The following is a 24,629-nucleotide window of genomic DNA, read 5'->3' on the forward strand; positions in this document are numbered from 1 at the left end:
CCAGACAAGCAGGAAGCCTGCTGAGAAATAAATTCATGCAAAAGCTTACCATAACAACAAAACAGTCAAAGTTTTCTGTGTTCTCAAGAATGCAATGGCTGATATGGGCCAGTTTTGAATTTTGCTCTCGATTAACTGTATGCGTCTGTAACTACACCCAGCTTTCTTTATCTTTCTTCGACATTCACAAATAATCATAATCACCTTAACTTAATTACACGGTAATCATTTATTTCTTAATAAATCTCCTGGTTTTACATTTCAGCAATGAAAGAGCCATTAGTTAAGAAATATTGGATGTTTTTAAGTTTTATCCAGTGTTTTCAATGCTCGGGCAGTAGACGGTTCAAGTAAGTATACACACACATAACACATGATACACGTGCACACAGTTTAATGCACTACAATCAGAAATGAAGTGCACCTGGGTCACATCAAACGAACCAGCCCTGTCGAGCTAGCTTAAAATAATTCTAGTTGCTTTGCTCTTCCCAAATGCAACTAAACAGCCAGTATATCGACCATGAATGTTAGCCCTGACCGTCTGTTTTGGTCGTCGTCTTGCCACAAAATCTCCTCCTCAACTTTAATTCATAAAATTTTCCATCATCCTGTACATCAGGACAAACTAATTCTTTCACTGCTCTGTCATTCACAATGCACGGATCACATCCACAATGTCAGTCTCTGATAATTTCAACAAAAACTTTTTTCAGTCATTTATTCCTTTTGCATCTCGCAAATAAAACCCCCCTCCTGCTGACAATGTGTCCTAGGTAATCAACATTTCCGCAATTCTGAAATCAACGCCGAATTATCAGTGCAAATTTCTTTGAATAAGATTTCACTGCATTTTTCGTTGCCCTTATTTTACACACAGCCATTGTCTCTGTGATGCCTCTGGCCCTGGTGGTAAATGAATAACGAATGAATGAATCAATAAAATTATGTAAGTGAAGGTACCACAAGCACAGAAAACAAGAACAAGGCAAAATGACAGGGTTAAGTTTTTCACCTTCTGCTCAAGTGCTCCCTGAAATGCCTTGATAACAAGTTTGCTCAGGGCCCTCTCCTCGGATGTCACGCCAGGCTGACAGAGGCCAATGGTGCTGCAGAAGGTGTCCGGGACCTGCAGCAGACATTGCTTCCATGACACAAGCGCCAACAAAAGCACACAACTGGAGGCTGGCTCATATTGAGAAAGTTGTACTCACAAGAGCTTCGAGGAGGTAAGCGTATACCATGTCAAAGTACTGAACAACAAAGGTCTGGCACTGTAATGCAGAAAAAAAAAGTAAGAAAATGCAGCTTAACACAGGCATCCCACCAGCGATGTTTGCGCCTCTTATCATGTGTGCGATTTTGAGGACACTGCACAGGATAAGTTCTGTCACTGAAATAATACAGCCATGTTTTCAGATACGACACACCTTTCTGGCAGACACTGAAAATTGCATTTAATTCCAGTCAGAAAATGCAAGTAAACGCATAAGACACATGAACACGCAAGTAAACCTGAACAGTACCAATTTTTCACAAAGGTCTTAACATGGCAAAAATTCAAGATGCATGCATCTAACATCAACAATCATGAAAATATAAAAATATAAATATTTTACCTGCATCGAACCGTGGCAGCACACGAAACAAACTCTGGTTTGGCTAAGCAAGCTCGGACAAGTGTACAAATATGCTTATATACATAAGCCACTCACTTCTTCAGCAGCAGAGCCAAGCTCTTCGCAGAAGTTTAGCAAAGCTTGCTTGAATTCTTGCTGCAATAATCAACCAAAGAGGCAAAGTTAGCACAAGCAGCGGTACAGTGGTGTAACGTCAAAGAGAATCACTGCGATTGAAAAAGATGCTCCTTAGAAACTATCTCAATAAAGACGAGACGCACCTCTGTCGTATTTGAAGCAAGAATTTGTCTAACGTGCTCCACAATCTGCTTGCAGAAGTCGCAAGTCAAGTTGTCCTTCAAATGGGTGATTGGTGGAATCTGAAATGAAGTTCGGTAAGCGAAATGTTCAAAAAGGCAATCTACAGCTAGCAAAGCAGCAGCAACATAGAGTGAACATCGTAAAGCAGTGACATAACACTCCAGCCAATGCAGTGCAGCAACTGTGCTTCGGCAAGACTGATGCAAAAAATACTCTAAGAATATTTACCACCTAACAAAATAAAAAGCTGCAGCCACTGTGAGTCAGGAGAGAGAAATATACAAGAAAACGTGAAATGAAAGAGAAAGCTGTATAGCTTTCCACTGTAGCCGTTTGGCTGCGCTCGGGTGGATGTCAATGAGTAACTACTCCCTTATTACAAAACCCAAATTTTCTTTCCATCTTTACTAAGAAATAAGTCTACCCTGCAAGACAATGTTAGCACTGCTGATGGCACACAAGGAAGTTTAGAGCTGAAGATACGAACTAAAAAGAAAAGACACATACACTCAGCTTTGGTGGACTCTGAGTAAGAGCTTTGCAGCGGCCCAAGTAGGCACAGAATTCTTCTGGATCCTTGACAGAGAGAAAAGGTTCTTTACGGAGGGAAGATGTATCAAGCATACCAGACAACAGGCCATTTCACAAATATAAATACAGCAATACAATGCAACATCAAATGAAAACTTTGTTAGTAAGCAATATAGCTACTATTGCATTGTGTGTTTTTATGAGCTAGGCATTAAAACTGTTATGAATAAGAGCAAAGTACACAAAATGATGACGCAGTCACTTGCTGCACCTTCAATCAGAAGAAAAACAAAAGACACATACTACAACACAGATACTTTCGAGCACATTAGTAAGCAGCACTCAATGTCAAATGATTGAATTAGATGTCCTCAACAAGACTGTACATCTATACACTGCAATTCTTTCACACCTTTTCTCAGTCATGATAATCTGTTTTCTCACACCTTGGTTACAAATACCGGGTGTTCCACCTAAGATTTTCTGCAATCTTTAAAAATAGGCCTTCTGAGTTTGAACAGCGCTATTTCTTGCCATAGCACTGTCAGTGGTGTAGCGCATCAGAATACAGCTAAAACGTGCTAACTAGTAGGCTCGTTAACTAATTTTGAATAGTTAACTTTTCAACCATAACTGTTAGTCTCCTTATTTATTGAAGCAGCCCACCGTAAGTAATATCCACATCAGTTTTTAGAATTTCGAAACCGCAGTTACCCTCGGCGCTGTGGCCCAACTAATTCTGCCTACATCACGCCAAAATACATGCAAATTTGTTGGGCCACAGCACAGAGGGTAACTGCGTTTTCGAAATCCTAAAAACTGATGTGGATATTACTTATGGCGGGCTACATGCCTCTCAATAAATAAGAAGAATAACAGTAATAGTTCAAAAATGTTTCCCTTTTCAATATTAGTTAACGAGCCTACCAGTTAGCACGCCTAAGCTGCATTCTTATGCTATACCACTTACAACGCTAAACCAAAAAAAGCTGGGCATTACTTACAGTGAGTTACATGCCTCTCAATAAATAAGGAGACGAAAAATGATATTTCAAAAGTTAACTCTTCAATATAGTTAGCCAGCCTATTGGTTATCCTGTCTTGGCTACATTCTGATGCACTACACGAATGACAAAGCTATTCGAAAAAAAGTACTCTTCTAACACAGAGAGCACATTTTTAAAAACTGCTAAACATCTTAGGTGAAGAGTCCTGTATACCACATTAGAAACACATAGCTAGCCAGAATGTACAGGTGCATTAAGTTTCGCATCATGTTTAAAAAAAATTTAAAGCTCAGCAAATCATGATGCTTTTTTAAAAACAATGCACACATTTCAGGTTTTGTGTTACTGATCCAAAGAATGAATAAACAATTCCTCACCACTGACTGGAGGTACTTGAAGACTGATGGCAGGAAAACATCCACCACGGTGAAGCACTGGAAGACAAGTTAAAACAAAGAGGATAGCAGGCACCTGCGAATTTATCCTAGCTCACTGTTCCACCCAAACAGAGACCACGGTCACATGGAACCACCACAGATCATGGAGAAATTAAAAACTATTGGCAATGACTACAAGCATTAGCCCTCAAGCAGTTTAGGTACTCTTGCTCTGAGTAAACCTGCACAGTCTGCACACAGCATACTGCATTGTATTTTACCTCAGGATTGGTGCTGCCAAGCTTTTCTTGGCAAACCTTCAGGACAGCAGACTTGACTCCAGCCTGAAACATGAAATTTGCAGGTTTCATGGCACTGCACCAAAACAGGGTGACAGAGGGAAAGTTCTAATAGAAAACAGAGAGGAGGGGCAGGAAATGAAAAGTGTAGAGCATAGAATCTCATTGATGACATTGTTACAAAACATAACAATCAGGTTAGCACTGGTAAAAAAGCAGCTTCAGGACCCAGACAAGGCTTTAACATGGGGCTATAGACACTAGCAGCCCATGAGATATCTTAGTTCACAACTTTGAATTAATGAGATTCCAATGTATATTTACAAACTCTCTTCATTCGAACTTTTCATTTACTCAATCTGTCAATTTGATCCTGTCAAATTCTAGAAGTTCTAATTAATGAAAATTCACTATGTCATGCAGACTGAGGTGGTTTCAAGGTGCCATAGCATACATGCAAGCACAGATGTAGGATTAAAAACAATGGAAATTAGAGGGTGACATCATGATTGAATGCCTGCAAAGAATTCGAGCACAGTAGATGCCCTTGAGATGAACATGATAGGAGTAAGGAACTCAGTTCAGCTCAACAGAGGTGACTGAAAATAACAAGCTTAAGTATATAGACACCAAAAGCAAACCAGTTACGAGACAAGACTAAAGGAGGAAAAGCTTCCAATGAAATGCTATTAGCACTTTAAAAATGCCTTGGTAAATCCTGCATACCCCCTGCAGTCAACCATTCTATGTTGTATTATGGGTTTTAGGCTTTCTTTACATCAATTACTTGTTTGTGACATAAAGAGAGCATTTATCTGACGTTAGGCTAAGATACTAACAATCCTCACTTTCCTAGTAGGACTCTTATTGTATTAAAAAGAGTAGAATGCTTCTAATTACATCACACGCAAGACCAGTTACATTTGCCTTATGCATGTCTCCACATACAAACCTGCTGTTCAAGTGCACTCTCAGTTCTTTAATATTTTTGCTGCATTTCGTAAGGAGCAAGAATGCAACAGACAGAGTCACCAAAATCTATCTATCGGCCATTCATGTAGCACTGCTACAGTATCTGAACCACTGCGTACATTAGACTGGTCATGCTGATCAGTTATTTTTGACATTGCATTTATGGGAAGCGAGACAAAGCCACCAAACTGTTCAGCCTAACAAATAATTCAGCTCAACACTTCTTAACTTACAGGGATCTTAAAGGGAGCCGACTGCAAGGATTTCTCTGTAGCCAATACAACAGCCTTAGCTGTACACTAAGAATCTCGTTTTTACATTCTGCGCAATACAAAGGCAAACAAAACTGACACTGGCGAAAAAAAAAGAGCTAAGTAACGAGACTAGAAAGCAATAACAAGACTAAAACTGCAAAGACTGTCAAGACAGCACATTTTCATTTCTTTGTAAAAATAAATAGCGGTAATTCATGATACTGACAATGAAGAAAAAAATGCACTCAATAAGAAATTGCTGTTACCAAAGGCAGTTTCTGGAACAGCTCCCTGGCGTACTTCATGGCCGTCTTGCATTCAGTGCAGGTGGCAGTCTTCTTGGTGTCAGACACAGGCGTACTCACTTTAGCCAATGGCAGAAAGATGCGAGACTGGATTGACTAAGGATGATAAAAGAAAAAAAAAAAGAGCTCTGTTAATTACAATAATGTCTCTGTTTTTAAGTCAATACTTCTTTTTTGATCTTACTTCAGAGTGCTGAAATTGCAAATAAAATTTCACGTCACATGGACAATATGCAGGAAAAATCAGAATGGGCCATACTGCATGTTTTCTTCCCCTAAACACAGCACAGCATTCTTCAGGAACACCTATCAATTAGTGCTTCCATGAATATTCATGAAGCCATTGTGACCACCACATCCCATTCGCCAAAATGTCAAACAAACTAGAAGTGTGATACGTCCTCCACTGTTGTGCAGTGGCTGCACAGCAACTGGTAATCAAAATAACAAAATCCTTAATCACATTTCACTTCATTTCAAAATTATTTTCATTACTGTACATACTGCTCCTTTGTCAAGTCTTTCTCTTCTAGCTGCACGCATTGCTTTCCTTTGCAGCACTTTGTGCTTCCAACAAGTTTTGGGGATATTTAAAGTAATGCTGCAAGAATAGTACTGCAAGAATTTGCATTAACTTCAAATACTGCATTAGTTCACAGACTTGCATTAGCCTTTTTTTTTTTTTCGTTTTGTAATGTGCATACAGAAATTTAAATCATGGTGGTCAAACAGCCCAGCTTGTCAGAGGTCAGCTTTATATTCACTCAACAGGAACCCACTGCATTACATATTTGGAAGCCAGTGCAGTGAAATCTAGATACCTTATCTTAAACATCTCCCCTAGTCTTGAAATGTTATAAGCAAAGGAACATAAAGACCCAGAACCAGGCAAATATGGCACACAACAGCAGATAACCATACCACAAAGATAGAGTCTGATAGGACAACATATTACAGTAACCACAGCAAGAAAAAGCCAACACATAAGCAAGTACTAGCGCATTTTTCACTACAGAATAAACGGTGACAGCGATTGTTATCTCTCATTATAGAATGTCAAATAACTTTCCACCTGAGAAAGCTCCACATGACTGCCCTTGTTCAGCATTTCTTAAAAGAAATTCTCGCAGAATTCAGACAAGAGGCCTGTCAGTGTTGAGCTCTGGCCTGAAGTTCCAGATCTTTCACAGTTGTAGCGGCCACTTTGGCCGCTATGTAAATATTTTGTAAATAAATAGTTTATAAACACCACCCATAAGAATGTCTTCGCTCCCTTCTGTAACATGCCACGCTCAACACTGAAACACACCTCCTAGAAGGGCCAACCTGTGGAACACATCATTATGCACAAATTAACTTGGTTTTATCACATCGCCCCAGTACCACTTACCGCCACGAGAACCCTGTGTTCTAGAAGACTTTGAAGCTTTTTGGTCACAAAGTCAGGATTACAGAGGCCAGCAATTGTGCACACTTGATCAGGGTCCTGCAGATTTGTTAACACAAAAACACTGGTACAGAGTATTTCTTCCAAACATGCAAAAGTTTTCCAATGTCTGAATTATATCACAGGGAAATGTAAAGAAGTAACGTGCTCTTAACCTCAGTAAAGAAAATAGTAAAGGAAACTAGCAGCGACTATCGTACTGCATAATACTTATACCAGTTTGATTAAAGCACACCTTCTGCACTCCAGTTTCAACTTTTTGCTTCATGCACATCATAGCCCGAGCTAAAAATTCTATTCTGAAGCACTGCTATTTGTACTTTTCTTTTGACTTCCAAGTAAAAAGAAATGCACCTGATCTGTCTGACCAGGCCATAAAGGCTAGATCTTGCAATTTTAGTACAGCCAACAACTACTATTCACAAATGCCATAGGCACTTACCAGCCTTGAAACAAGGATGTCAATCAGATCAGGAATGAAGTCGTCGACCATTTTCTTACACTGTAAAACAGGAGCGAAAGACTGTAGCAAGAATGTGAAAAAACACTCGTAAACAGTACGTACCAGGTCACTAATAAATCCAATTGGGATCAGTGCACAGCTGCCTTCGAGCACTTGTCTTAGTTCATCCTGAAAACAAAATTACACACAGAACAACTTACAAGAGCGGCATAACTTTTTCAACTTTGTGAACGAGGCATACCACAGCACCTACCTGTGTTTCATTACTGAGGAGTTGGTCCCTTGCTTCCTTAACCATTTCCTTGCAGATGTTGCATACATTGCTCTGTGAGGGACATGTAGCAGTCAGACTTGCTTACACACTATTACAAGCAAATTAAAGTTACCTTGTCCATGGGGACTTCGAGTTTTTCCCAGACCATCTCTATGCATGGCTTGACAGTTTTGCATGATGATGCAACCCACAAGTCTTGGCATGATGTGCTCAGAGTCTGGCAAACTTTGTCTGATGGCTTGACCAAAGGAATAGCATTACTCACTGGAGTTGGAAAAGAAAAACTTCTCTTAGTGAAAGTACATTTACAAAACCTACCACGTCTAGTAAAGTGCACAACCAAACAAAGGTAAAAAACAGGAAGTACAGAAAACGATACACATAGCTATTCAAAAAATGAAAGTACATACAGACAAAATAGGAGATGCATTCACAGAAAAAAAAGAAAGTGGCACACACACTACACATACATACATCAAACTGTAGTGACACCAAAGCACGACCAGCACAGCAGATGTCCCCATTCTCATAAAGCCCAAGTCCCTTTGAAAGGCTTTCAATTACAGGAATATTCATCGCCGACAGGCATAAAAGGCAAATTGGAACCGCAAACTTGAGCCATCCTAGCAGTAATAAGCCAGCAAGAACATCAATCATACCAACTCTGGTGAGAGTAGTTAGGCGAGCCCAGTGCAGTCCCTGGAACTTACAGGAAGGGGGGTTTCAGTGATGTCACCACACTTGGCACTCATGGCATGCAATTTTAAGGAAGTAGATAATAAACCAGCACCACTGGGCTAAATTTCAAGTAACAAAAAGTCAAATCATGCCACATTAATAACTCAATTCACTTGTAGTAATTGAACTCAAGCAATGACTCAAGTGTATATGAATATTGATTTCACAGATGTATAACAAAGCTAAAAAGATGGTACAACCCTACCACATACCCGTCAAGTTTTCAAGCTTAGCATATTTTCCAGCCACTAATCTAGATGGGCATTTCTTCTTTTACCTACAAACTGAAGACACTTAAAATTAGGCTTTATGCCCCAGTAGAAAACTAAATCCAAGCATTGGTGATCCTGACAACTGACAAACTATGATAGATTGGTTTATTCATTTATTCGGGTTTAACGTCCCAAAGAGACTCAGGCTATAAGGGACACCGTAGTGAAGGACTCCGGAAATTTCGACCACTTGGGGTTCTTTAACATGCACTGACATTGCACAGTACACGGGCCTCTAAAATTTTTTTTCTATTGAAGTTCCGACTGCCACGGCCGGAATTGAATCCGCGTCTTTCAGATCAGAAGCCGAGCGCCATAACCGCAGCGGCACACACTATGATAGAGTGCAGTACGTTCTCACACATGAATGCAGAGCGAAACTGCACTAAACAGAGGGTCTAACGAATAAAAATTAAGAGAGAAAGCAAAAAGCCAAAAAAATCTGACACCTTTACAGGGTCACCAAGCAGGCCACGACTTGCGCATGCTGAAAGCCAATCATGCATTGCTAGCCACTGTGTGCATGTCGTTCAAACAGCACAAAACATTGCCACAAATTATGTGTGCACTGACAATTTCACCACTGGCTTATTTTATTATTACTACAATCCATGGCGTTGTTTTTATTACTTTAAAATATCCAGATAATCCATCTGGGTAGAAATGTTACATATAGCTAAAGTCTAGTTCCATTGGCATGTTAAACAAAAATGTTTTAAATGTGCTGCACAAGTTTTAACAAAATCACATTTTTAAAATGAAAAATTAAACTAAGCAAACTGCAGTACTGACAAAAGCATAACCTTGATTCCAGCCATCACAATGCTCAACAATAAGTATATGAATCTTAAGTCTAACAATTTTGCAATGCGAACATTGTATGGCTGCAAGAAAAAAAAAACAGTATTGAAATTCTGAAAAGGAGCACTCTTTTAATACCTAAAGCATCCAACAATTTAAGGTACGAACAACACTGCTCCTAACAGTTCAGAAATCTTTTTTTTTCTCCTCTGCTTATTTGTAGAGTTATACCTTTTGTGCACAGCAACACATTTAAGTTGCCAACCAAAATTTGTTATTCCAGACTTTTTCACAACCTTAAAAAAAAATTTGAGCTTAATCAATATTCAGCTTGTAGCAATATCCCGAATTTTAAAAAAGGCTACAGTTCTTTAGGAAGCTTCAAGGGAAAGGTTTATAGAGCTACAAATGACATCCTACTCATTGTGACATCTACTAAAGAGCATTTTAATATTTCCCATGTGTCCAGACAAGTGAGCCAAATGTAGACATACTAAAGTTGGCCTGTATCGCAAGATTACCGCAATCTAGCGACAAAGGCACTACTTTCACTCAAAGCACAGCTTTCATAAGCTAGAAAGTGCCGAAAAAATGATATACAGGTGTCACCATGAACAGCCGATTTCACAAGTACCGTATTTTCCAGTGTACAAAACGCAGCTTTTTTCAAAAATCTTGCTGGTGCATCCTATACAAGGGAGCGTCTTAAGCGCGAATTTTTTTTTTTTTTTTTTGCGAGTTCAGAAATTACTCAGGTTCATGTTCAAAAGCTTTTTTCGCAAAAAAATATCACTAACAATGACGCAGTTGCAACACTGTTAATACTTCAATACAGGGGCCGCTGTGCGCAACTTTTTTCTAGGTGAACTTAATCATGAAACAGCGGGGATGACGACTTCTGGGATCACAAACACGCGACTGTTTAGGAGGCCCCAAGCAAAAGTAATGTGAAATGCCAAAAGATGGCGTCAATCGCGCTTCTCGCCATTGTCAAGACAAGCCAAGATAAGCCGGCGTTCTTTTTTAGCCATTCTTAGCATCTTTGCTTGCTCCGTGTACGTAGTGCGAACAGAATGTTTCAGCCGTGTTGCCTCAGAAATGGGCGAACTTTTTGATAGTGCATCCGAAGATGAAGACTTCGAAGGTTTTAAGTAGAAATAAAATGTTATTATGGACATATGGGAGAGTTGTTTTGTTTTTTCTTTTTTCTAAAACGTGGGCGGGTATAGGGTGAGTGTTGCCTTTTTCGATCACTTAGCATTGCTTAACAATTTCTCAGTTTCGGTGAATTTTGCGATGGTTGTGCAAGCGTGTTTAATTAAGTTTCACTAGCCTAACTGGGTAAACTGGGGTGCGTCTTATATACCAACTTTTTCAGTGACACCCTGCATATATGGCGGGTGCGTCTTATACACCGGAAAATACGGTAAACTCCGGTGCATTGAGAGTCTTTCTGGCACAGATACCAGAGGCTAGACTACAGTGCTATTTACTTCAAAATGGTAGTCATGGCGTCCTTTTTTGTGTCAGGAAAATTTCTGAACTAATTTTCTCAGCAATAAATGAGTCTTTTGCCGTTACAAAACCCCAGCATGCTCAGAAAGATCCATAGAATAAATTTTCAGTAAGAATAAAAATTCAACAGTTTTCCTCAGCATCCCTTTAAAGCATAGAGAATGCACAAGAAGCAGAATGCAATACATTATCTTCAAACATCAATTACACTCCCTTCATTGCAATGTTTCGATATAACAGTAAGACTACAGATGAAGCCTATTGATAACATGCTTCAAAATTTTTGACGCTATCCTTACACAAAAACCATAATATACGCAGTGGAGCCAAGAGCATTAATGTACTATCATACTCGACATGACTTGCAATGTGTATGGAGTAAGCCAATCAGCCTTTTCCTCACAGCTGTCCTCCACATGCATGCCTCGCCTCTTCGAGCTCCGCTGGTTGAAAACAATCTGTCTGCTCCTACTGCGCATGCACATTTCATGTTAGCGACTGGAAGCAGCTGTCAAGTACACTTGCCACTTCGTAAGCGCAGCTAGCGCTTCAAGGATGCGGGCTGCGCCTGCATCGCTAACGTGGGTTTGCTTTCAACCAGTTTTCTGTGTAGCAGACAAATTTTCGCGCATTCCCTAGAGGGAACCACATCTTAAGAAAAAGGTGGATTGATGTTTTCACCGTATGGTAAATCAATGCACTTTCATACAGAGCACAAAATGTGCATGCACAAGCTTTTGGGCTGATCTGTTCTTCTCATCGGCTGCTAAGTGCTCCCATTTTGAGCACTGCTGGGCGCACACTGCTTCGTGAACTAAGCTCCTACTACATATTGTGCGTTGCAGGCTATACTGAACCCGACAGAACATGGTCTTAGATGAGCAACGAAAACTTCAGAGTGCAGAGTAGCTTTTAGTTGCTTCAAATCTGGCTCTTGCTGAATCTACTTTTGGTAGCAGAACAAAAAAGCAGTTGGTTTGACACTGTTGCACTATATCCGACAAAGAGTTTGACTAAATTACAGGTTAATACATTCTGCCAAGTTGAGCCAGTAATATAGTAATAATAGCCCCTATTTTTACTTTCAAATTTGGAGGCGATGGTCAGCTTTCACATAATCCAGCAGTAAAATACTGTACCAAGTAAAAAGCATGCAAATTACATTCAACTACTGCTGAAAAGGTCAAAGCCAAAGAAAAACGTCCTGCCTGTCCCCATTACTTGCTTTTAAATTGCCGTTTCTTCTTCCTGTCATATAATACAGAACACAGACGTCGGTGCAATATCGCTTTGTTGCCCAGATGCTTGTCCCTATTTGGTGTTGTGGCTGTGATGATACATTTCATACATTAATTCCTCAAGTGAGATTGGTGCTGACATGAGAGCAGAACCAAGATAAATTCATCACTGCTTGCACAACTACCTGCAGTGCACATTAAAAAAGCAGCATAAAAACTTCGCTTCGACAGCTATGGCAGTAACTGTTCACTACACAGTATCATTTATTCAGCCATGACAGTAACTGTTCACTACACAGTATCATTTATTCATCTTTTTCTGGTACAGTTATAACTGACAACTTCCTCTTCACCTTTGGTGCTAAATCACCAATGCACAGTGCAATTAGGGATGTTACCTCCATAAAGCACAGAAAATTTACAGTAAGAACACAGTACCTCAAGGCTACCAGACTCATCATCGAATCAAGCACAAATGTCATAGTCTTGTCAACAGGCAAGCAAGAAGTAGCATCCGCAATTATGAACACACTCAGCAGCAATGCATGCATCTTGAAAAACATGAACATAGCTTTTTAAACATGCACCAAAAGTTACAGCTCTACACTTATTCAACTTCAACTTACAGTGAAGATACACTACTTCAAAAATGAACTATAAAACGTCGTCTAAATATATTTTGTTGCCAGCAAGGTAGTGCAAAGATGAGAAGGCGATACCACAGCACTGAAGTACTCTGGTAACACTTATTTTTCACATTTTTAATAGCAACTTGAAAGCTTTGCTTTATAGTTTACATTCTCTATTTCTATAAATACTCATTACCTGCATGCTTTCTTTAATTTTTGCAAGGCATTAAGATGCATTCAGTACCTGCACGTTTCTGAGCATTTCTCAAATACGCACAATTCACCATAGTGCAGCATGCACTTAATGTCATGTGCTCACATTGTGAACTTTATACATCGCTTGAGTGCATATGACCTTGCTCATTAAAACAAGCTAGGTGTTGTGCACCCTCCCCTCCTCACCACCAATTCTGTGCAGAAACTGGAACTGTACAGACAAGTGCCTACTCTGCAACGTAAGCAGGCAATTTTATGATAACTTCTTCAGTGCACTCCGACACAGGTACATGCAGGCACACAGATCTTGCCTAGAGCACTGAAGTGGTGCATGGTATAAGGAAGTAACATATGGTTATTGTAGCTGGAACTTACTGCCAACCAGTGGTTGTGCAAAAGTGCAGCTTCTTAGACCTTTAAGGCACATAGGCATAAGCACTATACCTCAAACCCAAATGCACCTGTCAAATTTTGCTTCCTTTGCATGGGTGTGCACTGCTGACGTGCTCCAGACAAAACTGACATGCACTGCACGGTTCCCACTGTTATTTCCAGTGTCGATTAAAAATATCCCAGGTCAACGCAAACAAAGTGGTGCATGAGATAATGCAAGGTCCATGAGTGCGAGCGTCACCTGTCCTAGAATAATACATTAGGACAGATGGCCCTCGTGTTTAGCATTATGTTAGAGACGTGACAAGTGAAAGTTCCAGTAAATGTCTAATGATGCCTTTCATTGTAGTGAGTCACTACTGTCAGACAACGAGTAGAACATGTTTTTCGTTCAGAACTGTCACAGCTCTATCACAACAACAGAAAAATGCCAGCAAATTGGACAAACTGAACGTTACAACAAGGCACACAAACTGCTGCACAACGAGCATGCATTCGCATGCGGCAGCCTCATGCATGCACATAAAAGCAAAGAAGCGAAATACATACCATGCCTGAAAATCGAATGCAGAAAGATGTCTGATTTGCATCATGTGAGCAAGCAGCAAACACGAAAAAATAGTTGCAAAAAAAGGCAGTTTGTTTTTTTGTTGTTTTTTGTACAGAAGGGCACGAAGATAACTTCAGCAGCTCAGGAGAGCAGCCAGCTAATATCAGCTTTAAAATACTGGAAACAGCGAACGCAAACAAGGTCTGTTAGCACGTATACAGTACATCCTATAAAGCTGCCTTACGCATATCAGAAATCAAATTCGCAACAAGTGCACTGCCTGTAGTTGAGATAAATATACCAAAGCGTTAACAAGGAATGAAAAATTTGGGAATCAGCACTGCGAAATCTACGAGCGAATGAATTAAATTTCAGCTGACCCCGATTTTGAAACTCACGAAAAAAAAAAAAAAGCACTTATACCACGGTGATTCAAGACACGGGAACAGAGTAAACAATTTTCATTGATGAATCATCGAGTGTCATATGAGAGGATCTCGAGGTTGTGACAAAACACCGACAGCTGATCGGAGTAGCCTAGTCGGAAAATTCTACTGCATGCAAAGCACAATGCAAAGATGGAAAAGAAGCACAAATGCCATCATTGTAACAAATGCGTAGTACTGAAAGCGAGACATGCGGAACAAGTCGACGAACGAATGGGAGAGTTGACAGCGGCCGCTCTACTCACAGCAGATGACGCTCGCCGCGAGGAGCACTCTCGCGAACATCTCGCCGCGCGGTTGAGTGCCAGCTGCCACAAGAGAACACAGGACAGGCGCTCGCTCACATAAAGAAAACAATGTGGACTGACTGCAAGCAGAAGCGAGATAGGGCTTTTCACGCGATCTGCGGAATCACAGTCATATGATCCGCGACGCCGGCGCCACCATACGCTTCCGTTTCGAAACGCCGCTCTCAACCGGCGTCAAACGGTCCCCAGATTCCCTAGGTCCGCACAAGAGTTCAGCCCTTTCAGCATTTCGTTGAGGCGGGAGATTTGAAACATGCGAAACTGATTGCAATGCTCCTTCTCTCGAGCGGTGCGAGACACCGTGCCTGCTAGCTCTGACCCCATAATGCAAGTTCTGGCAGTGGAGTGGGCTGACAAAGCCGTCGAGGGCTACGTACTCTCGACCACTTAACGCGACCTCTTACCAAGCTCTTTCTGGCGAATAAAATGTTTTACAGTGACTCATGGTATGTGAGGTCGCGCAAAACGTGGGACAGACAAAGATGCACACAACACAGGCGCTAACTTCCGACTGACAGAAACCTAGACGACCAAAACCAACGTGAACCGTGGGGCAAACAGACGCATGTGCCCGGAAAAAAATGAAAATGAGGCGAACGAGGAACAACGGACAAACGACTCAGCGATAATTAATGAAGGCCAGCTCTCTTTTGGAATAGACGGCTCGCTGACACATTTATCACCCAAGGCAGCGATACGCGCTGCTTCAATAATTTCATGTATTACCTGATCCCGGTGTCTGGCCACGGTCGAGCACTTACCCAAATATGGCACACAACCACACTCCTTACAGTGCAAAGCCAGATTCGATGCCAATAAAAGCTTTCAAGTTGTTGTTTTGTGTGTGTGTGTGTGTGTGTGTGTGTGTGTGTGTGTGTGTGTGTGTGTGTGTGTGTGTGTGTGTGTGTGTGTGTGTGTGTGTGTGTGTGTGTGTGCGCGCGCGCGCGCGTGTGCGTGTGTGTGTGTGTGTGTGCGCGCGCGCGCGTGTGTGTTCACGAAGCCTATCATTCAAGCAACGACCAGACTGACCAACATACCGCTTGCCACAGGAGAGTTGGATGTCATAAACAATGCCTTCAGTACATTTTACGAACTTTTTTCTGTGATTAATGGTGCACTGAAGCTTTTGGGGACGTTTATCAGCGGACAAAGTTTTTTTGGATAGCGCGCTTAGTTTTTCAGGGGCTGATAAAAACCGCGCGCCTTCTTGGTTTCTCCATCAATGGGAAAAATCTTTATTACTCCTTGCCCCATCATAACCTGCTCACCATAGTCGAAGATTCCATCCATCATTTTGGTGCTGTGTCATTTCAGAATGAATCCGGTTTGTCCGTCAGCAGTTTTTTAGAATTGTTACACGTTTATTATCTCCGTTCCACTTTCATTAATTGGCAATGCGCTGCACACATCCAGAAACAGGGAGTATGCATTGGGTCTTGTCTGGCCCCGGTACTTAGCGACCTGTATCTGGCATCTCTTGACAGGAGCCTCCAAGAGCGGCTTACCAGCCCACATGTGGTCAGAATCTTTCGTTTTGTGGACGATTTCCTTTTCTGGTTGAGTACGCCGTCGCGATTAGAGCAGGTTGCGTCCGGTATTTTAGCCATTGTACAAGAGTGTTTTTCACCACTGCTATTGACTAACGAAATGCCAACTGACAACGAGATCCGCTTTCTTGATGTCCGTTTTAAATTACTGGACAACCACGTGTGTTGGAGATATTCACCTCGCGCTAACAAACCTCTACTCCCCTACATGTACGCATATTCTAAACTCGTAAAACGCTTCATTATTAATTTATGTTTGAAAAATGTCCTGGATAAGTCATGCCCCCACCTCATCAGCCAGAGCTTTTATGAACAAATCGCAAGATTCCATGAAGCAGGCTACCCAGCTGTTATCTGTGTTTCTGTCGCGGAAGGCATATTGAAGAAGAAGCGCCAGGAAGATTCACTACCGTCTGTGCCTTCAGAAAGGCAAAATTGCCGTCATTCACAACATTCATTTCCTGTCCCACAATCTCAAGAACAATGGGACGAAAGCGAATGCTCGCATGGTTTTCTCAGCCCCTGAAAAACTCAGCGCGCTATCCAAAAAAACTTTAGGGCCGCCGCGGTGGCTCAGTGGTTATGATGCTCAGCTGCTGGCCCGAAAGATGCGGGTTCGATCGCGGGTCGAATTTCGATGTAGGCGAAATTCTGGAGGTCCGTGTACTGTGCGATGTCAGTGCACGCTAAAGAACCCCAGGTGGTCGAAATTTCCGCAGCCCTTCACTATACGGCGTCTCTCATAGCCTGAGTCGCTTTGGGACGTTAAACCTCATAAACCAAACCAACCAAAAAAAATTTACCCGCCGATAAACGTCGCCAAAACCTGCAGTGCACCATTAATCACAGAAAAAAGTTCGTGAAGTGTACTGAAGGCATTGTTTATGACATCCCACTCTCCTGTGCCAAGCGGTATGTTGGTCAGTCTGGTCATTGCTTGAATGATAGGCTTCGTGAACGCAAAAACAACTTGAAAACTTTTACTGGCAGCAATCTGTCTTTGCACTGTAAGGAGAGTGGTTGTGTGCCATTTATGGATAAGTGCTCGACCGTGGCCAGACACCGGGATCAGTTAACACGTGAAATTATTGAAGCAGCGCGTATCGCTGCCTTGGGTGATAGATGTGTCAGCGAGCCGTCTATTCCAAAAGAGAGCTGGCCTTCATTAATTATCGCTGATTCGTTTGTCCGTCGTTCCTCGTGCGCCTGATTTTCATTTTTTTTTTTCCGGGCGCATGCGCCTGTCAGCCCCACGGTTCACGTTCGTCTTGGTCGCCTAGGTTTCTGTCAGTCGGAAATTAGCGCCTGTGTTGTGTGCGTCTTTCTCTGTTCCTTGTCCCGTTTTGCGCAACACCACATACCATGCATCACAGTTACCGACTCGCCCAAGTTTCTACCCTTGTGAATTTTACAGTGACAGTGCGCCCTTCTTGTCAGATTGCTCGAAATAACAATTAAGGTGAACTGAGGTGTCTGCTAAGAATTACTGAGCGAGTATGATTAAAGCACAGTCCCACATTCCTTGCGGTAGTTCGTTAATTCTTATCAGGAAACTGATAGTGGTTGCAGAAAGGATACGAAAGTCCCTGCGACTGCACTAATTGCGCAGTTTTATTTATTTTCATGGTCCTGCCGTGCCCCCATCGTTGTCTTGCCTTGGGGCCGGTGCGGCGACGACGGCGGCGGCGGTGCCATTCACCTGCGGTTGCGGTGGCCAGCAACCTCGTCGGGGCAGAAAGAAGCCACCCGTTCATGTCTTTATCCCCTCATGGGAGACAGCGACGCCAGCGAGGGGATCATCCCTTTTGTTGGCTTGACAAGGAGGGCCGACGAGCCGCCTTGTCGGAGGGGACCGAGGGCGGAACAAAGCCACTTCCCAGAACTGAGTAATGACGGCCGCTAACCCCGCTCGTGAAATGCTCGGGCTGGTGATTTGACCTTCCTGGACACGCCATGGCGGGATATCTCAGCCTACGACTTGGTTTCCCCTGGTATCGAAATGAATATTCTTCACGTGACCGTTAAAATTCAAAGCAAGAGTTATGGTATGACATCTGTATCGTTCGCCTTTATTTTTCGACAGCAAAGCGCACCAAAATTGTTGCAAAAATGAAACGGAAATAAAAAACCGTTGTTCTATTTTTTTTTCTTTTTTGGTATACGAAAGTCCGTCTGCTCCCACGAGAATCAACCTCTGGGACCGCCACTGCGTAGAGCTTGTATGTTATACTTGCTCGACTCAAGGTCCTATCAGGTAGCACTCCTACAGCGCGCCCGCTCTAGTTCTAGTCGGTCATAATTGCGACGTTGAGAAACTTTTGCCAGAGCGACGGATACTAGAATCACTGGAAAATTTCTGCGGTGACGAACTCTCACCTCCGCATGTTCCATGATTAACTGCACCGTTATCTTGGTGCAATTTATTAAAATTGGATGAGAACGCGCCCCACGCAAAGCTACGAAAGATAGAAAACAAGAGACAATGTCGAAAATAGGACTTGAAAGTGGTGTTACTACTCACGCGACTGTCTAGGAAACACACAGAAGCAGTGTGCCATTTCCAACACAAAGGGCGTAAACTTCATGTCGTCAGCGCTTTCGCTCGTAATAATTTTCCATCACAAGCACCAATCGAAGCTCAAGCTTTCATTCATGGGCGGGAAGCGCTCTTGGCCTGAGACGATAAAGACCGATAATCAGTAGCAACTGCTTCGTGCTGTGGTGGTGACAGTTGTCACCTAATAAATATCTCTTAGCGTGTCTTTTTCATTAATTATACCAATTCTCTTTCCTTCCTAGCTAAATTACTCTGTCACTGACTTCCACTTCGTGAAAAATTGTTTACTCTCTGGCTGCTTTTAAAACCCCCGAGAACCTTGGATATCTGTGGCGGCCTCGTGTACTGAGGTCTCTAGGACGGCACGTGAGACGGGTTCAAGAACGCTGCTGTTGAAGCCGCACGAAGCTAGGTACTTTTCGGGGCCGATTGTCACCATCTGTAGCCTTGACGCGGTAGCTGCCCTGACTCGCGTGCCTTCCTCCAAAGAACGTGAAAGGGGGAAGCAAAGACGCGCAGCGGGGAAGAAAGGGAGCTAGGCGCGAGCGGGGTGAGGCCAACCACCCCGTCCCGGTCCCAGAAAGCACGCGCGGAGGCTTGTTCCAAGTAGTCAGTGGCCAGGGACGTTGAACTTTCGCCGGGAATCCGGAGTGCCAGTGGCGGCCGAGCGTTCTACATTCGGCCAATTCGTTGCTTTTCTGTCTTGTTTGCAACTTTGACGCCTTTTTTTATTATTATCGTTTGCCCTCCAGAGGTCCGCCTTTCAAGCTTCTACAAGCGGCCACCCCGAGTGTACAAAAAAAAAAAAAAACGGTATCACGCTGTACACATACGTTAGCGTCCATATTTGTGAACAAAGACATTGTTCTATCCGTCGGCTCCCCGCTCCTTGTCTTGGCCATCCACCGCACGGAAGTCTCATGAATAAAGAGTGAACAAAGTGCACGAAATATGCTTTTTCGAGTACTTAATTCAGCTTAATGTGACAACATGGAGGTGTACTGTGAACGCCAAGTTGACGATCTCATGCAGGTTCTTTCGGACAATGCTTGGACATTAGCGCGCGAGCGGCGCGAACTTGATTACTTTTGTATTTTGTAAATAGTGTACAAAGCTCTCCCCTAGTCCTTTCTTGCTATCGCTCCCCTCTATACTCTCCTCACTGCCCTCTCCCTTTTCCTTTCATTTCCGCCGGCTGCAGCTCGGGTGCTTAGATATTAGATAGAAATTGCCGCGGCCGGCAACACTCTTTTGCTTCACCTTTTTATTTTTTTTTAAAGAATAAGCCACTACCACCACCGCTAGGAAGCAATGCGATCGCTCGACTACGCGCGCCGCTCAGTTCTGAGGCTGTTGAGGTTGCAGGATTTCAGCGTCATTTCAGTCTCACGATACGACAGAGTTCGGGAGAAGTCTATATGCTCATGTTCTTTGCTGGATAGGCCTACCCATCTCATATCACATATTGGCACATGGACTTTTTCTTTTTTTTTTTCCGTTTCGCCGCCCATGGTAGTCTATCTCGGGTTTGTTCTCTCGACGCGACAAGATTTCTCGCGAAGCGATCGCGGTCACGCGCGACGGATTCTAGGATATCCGAGGCTGCTCACAACGGTGTTCGAGCATTATCTGGGAAGTTTTAAGTAGAGCGCGGCCGACAGCCACGGTGGCCATCCTGATTCCGACGACTGCTGAGTTTAAGAACAAGGTCGCCAAATAAACAGTTTGCTTGATAATTCTGTCATCATCGCCACGTGACAACAAATTTCCTTGACGAAGCGCAAAAATAACGTGGCAGATGGAGTCTGCAGATATGGGGCCTAATTCTCCATTATGCTTGTACAGTGGGCAGCAATGGTAAATGGGACGTGGGATGTGGGTGCGCGGAAAAAATAAATTATATCCGTTTAGTGACGCAAGCCATCCTCCAAAATGATATCAAGCATAAGGGGCCATGCATGTTTCATCCGCTGGTATACGAGGTTGGGTCGCGAGGCAGCGCTGTAAAGAATTTGTTGCGGAATACACGCATTGATTGACTGGCGGTCTGATTGATTGATTGATTGATTGATTGATTGATTGATTTATTGATTGATTGATTTACATGTCAGAGTAGCGAGGTAGGTGGTATAATAGAGGGCTCCTAATTAATTTCAGTAACCTAGCCTTTTTTCATTTCGCCTCTATCGAAATGTGTCCGCAGCTGCGTGGTATCTAAGCCGTGGACCTCTTGCTCAACAACAAGACGTCACAACCGATGAGCGACCGCGAATTGCTTTTCAGAGGTAAAATGTCTTTTTGAGCATTGTGCCAGATGTGCATTTGGGCCTTCCTTTTTGGTGCTGACCTACCGCCGCCCCCCTCCCCGGACATCGGGTGCCCCCCCCCCCTGGAAAAAGTTCTGCGGACGCCCTTGCCGGCAGCAACCAAGGGCTTTCACTTCACAGCTCGACTGCGTCGACTGCCGACCTCAGTCAACTTCGAACTCAGGAGTGAAGTTTAAAGGGATCCTCACTCAAATCACCTAATCGCCCAATTCACAGTGACGTGGAGATAAGTTCAACTTGAAGTTGAAGTCGGCATCGTGAGTTTGAAACCTTAAGGGTCACCCAACCCTGGCTCCCGAATGAGGTTGAAGTCGACCTCACTCGCATAACACGTCTCCGGCCTCTCTGACACCTTGGTGAGGTCACCAAAATAGGATGAGGCAAAGGTGGCCGCAATGTATCGATCGCCATCAGGACATTCATGAAGCTCCCAACATCTCTTTACCGACGCTGCGTGCCTTCAGGATGAATTTTGCGAAAAAGACATGCCTGTCAGGACTGTCTTGACGCGGCTCCGACGTTAGCTAGACGATTCGCTGTGTTAACAACCCGCAAACACGTATACATCAATGCACTTCAGTGGCGGCGAAAACCGATAGCAACTGGGTTGTGTACTGGGTCACGTGTCGGTGCGAGCCTTTCTTTGTGATAAGACGTATATCCAACGGAGTTATCCCGATCAGTGCAGCAGGAAAATCTATAGGGTGTTCGTGATACACAGAAAAGTGACATCATGCTTCAGCGTTCCGTTGGCATGTGTCAGCATACATCGCATGTCGGCATAATTCCCTCAGTAGCATGGGGATTGTCATCTGTGCGGCTAACTACTACACTCATGAATGCGATTGTATCAGCCAACCATGCGATTAACTAAAATGCGTCTTTTTTTGCATATATATACAGGGTGTCCCAGCTAAAAGTAACCAAGCTTTTAAAAAAGACGAAGTGTCCTAGCCCCGTGAGACCAACTGAGGGTTGTTGGCAGTCGCGTGTCCTAGTCTGCGGTATTTCTTTTATTGCGCAAACGTAATTAATTAGCAGTGACTGATTAGCTAACTTTTTAATTATTGCCTTTAGGAAGAAATCGTCAATGCAGGAATTGTAGATCCCATAAAAAAATAACCGGTTGCGGTGTTTCCAACCAAGTACCACTGATACAGCTTCTTTTATTTGCCTTAAAAGAAAGCCCGCGAAATACAAAAAGAACCACGTGATAAGGAAGCAGTTTCAGCGCTCCCAAACGACCGATCAAGCAACGACATCTGCTTATGTTTGCAACGCTGCCCCGAACAGGGTTCGGCGTTTTGAGGTGGTGGCGAGATATGCGTCATGAAAAGTAAGCGGGCGCTGCTTTTCAAGGAAGTGAAGCGCGGCTCGCATGGAGCGCTTTTTCACGCGAAACCTCGCCTCGAGTGATAGGCATGTGGCCGTGCCGCCGAACTTGCACCGTCACGCGCTGAAGGAGCGGTCGCCCTAGCGCCCATGCGAGAGTTGCTGTCGTATATCTCGCAACCATCGCAAAACGCCGAACCCCGTTCGGGCCAGCGTTGCAAAGATAAGCGAATGTCGTTGTTTGATCGGTCGTCTGGGAGCGCTGAAATTGCTTCCCTATCACGTGGTTCTTTTTGTATTTCGCGGGCTTTCTTTTAAGGCAAATAAAAGAAGCTGTATCAGTGGTACTTGGTTGGAAACACCGCAACCGGTTATTTTTCTATGGGATCTACAATTCTTGCATTGACGATTTCTTCCTAAAGGCAATAATTAAAAAGTTAGCTAATCAGTCTCTGCTAATTAATTACGTTTGCACAATAAAAGAAATACCGCAGACTAGGACACGCGACTGGCAACAACCCTCAGTTGGTCACGGGGCTAGGACACTTCGTCTTTTTTAAAAGCTTGGTTACTTTTAGCTGGGACACCCTGTATATATGTATATATATATATATATATATATATATATATATATATATATATATATATATATATATATATATATATATATATATATATATATATATAACGGTTGGAAAAATCCAAGTGCAGAAACGCTGTGTATGATGACACATATATCACAGAACAAGGCTCAAATTATTGCGGGTACTTTAAAGGCAGTGCTTTTTTTGTTTACCTCCACGACTAGAATAGCTGCGAACCTGATCCGTACAGCAGTTAACATGGCGATGCGGGCTTGCTTGTAATTCATACCGCAGCAACATCGCACACAAAGACGTAGAGGACAAGGCACACAATGCTCGTTATGTATCCTTCTCTGGTCGTCGTCTTTGTGGGCACTGTTTCTGTAGACTGATTCGATCGTGCAACGCGCATTTTATTTACTCAGTGCGCACGTCTTTCACGAACCGCGGAGAGCACAAATACGAATAAGGCGCTGTAAGAAAAGTCAAACAAAGTTAGGCGAGCTAAGAATCCGTCACGCAAAAACAAAAGATGTCCTTCGCCTTTCAAAAGAAGTTCGAAGACGACTTCCGACAACTTCTTTCATCTTTCGCCCTTTGCGAGGCTTCGTCACCCTGCGACGCCCAGAGACAGAGACGGCTCTCAGCCACGCAAACAAGCGGAAATATTCGTCATGCTTAGCAGCGCCGGCAAGCGCAAAAACAAGAGTTCGCCTTTCCCTTCCTCTCTCTCTCTCTCTCTCAAGAGGAAAGTGAAAACGTCCGGATGGATGAGCAATATGCCGAGTGCGCCTCACGCGCAGATGAGGCACAGGGGGGAGGGTTCAAGGGCAGCCTAATAATAATAATAAAAAAAACTGAACGTTAACAGATTGGAAACTTCCGGCGACTATATATATATATATATATATATAGGGAAGGGGAATGAGGGGCTCGTTATAAATATGAGAGAAGCCAACAGCCACAGAAACCAAGGAGCACAGGGGATTTTTTTTTTAATTCATTAATTTTTTTTGTGGTGTTGATCAAGTAAGAAAATTACTGAATATGTTGTCGCTTAAAGCTGATTGATTAGAAAAGCAGAAGAAAAAACAACCACATGCCGCCGGTGGGATCCGAACCCACGACCATTCGGAGGTCGTGGGTTCGGATCCCACCGGCGGCATGTGGTTGTTTTTTCTTCTGCTTTTCTAATCAATCAGCTTTAAGCGACAACATATTCAGTAATTTTCTTACTTGATCAACACCACAAAAAAAATTAATGAATTAAAAAAAAATCCCCTGTGCTCCTTGGTTTCTGTGGCTGT

At 43.0% G+C, this 24,629-nt stretch overlaps 1 protein-coding gene across 3 annotated transcripts in view; it reads right to left on the reverse strand.

The window, feature by feature from the left end:
• Positions 1–15,073, reverse strand: part of Sap-r (prosaposin) — a 63,867-nt gene extending 48,794 nt beyond the window's left edge. For all 3 annotated transcript variants that reach the window (XM_089582604.1, XM_089582603.1, XM_089582602.1), the window contains exons 1-14: positions 14,913–15,073; positions 7,982–8,133; positions 7,849–7,920; positions 7,698–7,763; positions 7,575–7,634; positions 7,076–7,171; positions 5,647–5,781; positions 4,137–4,199; positions 3,856–3,912; positions 2,448–2,516; positions 1,901–1,999; positions 1,716–1,775; positions 1,215–1,274; positions 1,016–1,129 (exon numbers count right to left, since the gene is read on the reverse strand). In XM_089582604.1, the coding sequence (XP_089438730.1) occupies positions 1,016–1,129; positions 1,215–1,274; positions 1,716–1,775; positions 1,901–1,999; positions 2,448–2,516; positions 3,856–3,912; positions 4,137–4,199; positions 5,647–5,781; positions 7,076–7,171; positions 7,575–7,634; positions 7,698–7,763; positions 7,849–7,920; positions 7,982–8,133; positions 14,913–14,952 (1,143 nt within the window). In that variant the 5' untranslated portion in view covers positions 14,953–15,073. The remainder of the gene's footprint in view (positions 1–1,015; positions 1,130–1,214; positions 1,275–1,715; positions 1,776–1,900; positions 2,000–2,447; positions 2,517–3,855; positions 3,913–4,136; positions 4,200–5,646; positions 5,782–7,075; positions 7,172–7,574; positions 7,635–7,697; positions 7,764–7,848; positions 7,921–7,981; positions 8,134–14,912) is intronic.
• Between the last annotated feature and the right edge of the window lie 9,556 nt (positions 15,074–24,629).

Source organism: Amblyomma mixtum, chromosome 3 (assembly GCF_055824585.1).
Source record: "Amblyomma mixtum isolate Tamu chromosome 3, ASM5582458v1, whole genome shotgun sequence".
NCBI lineage: Eukaryota > Metazoa > Arthropoda > Arachnida > Ixodida > Ixodidae > Amblyomma > Amblyomma mixtum.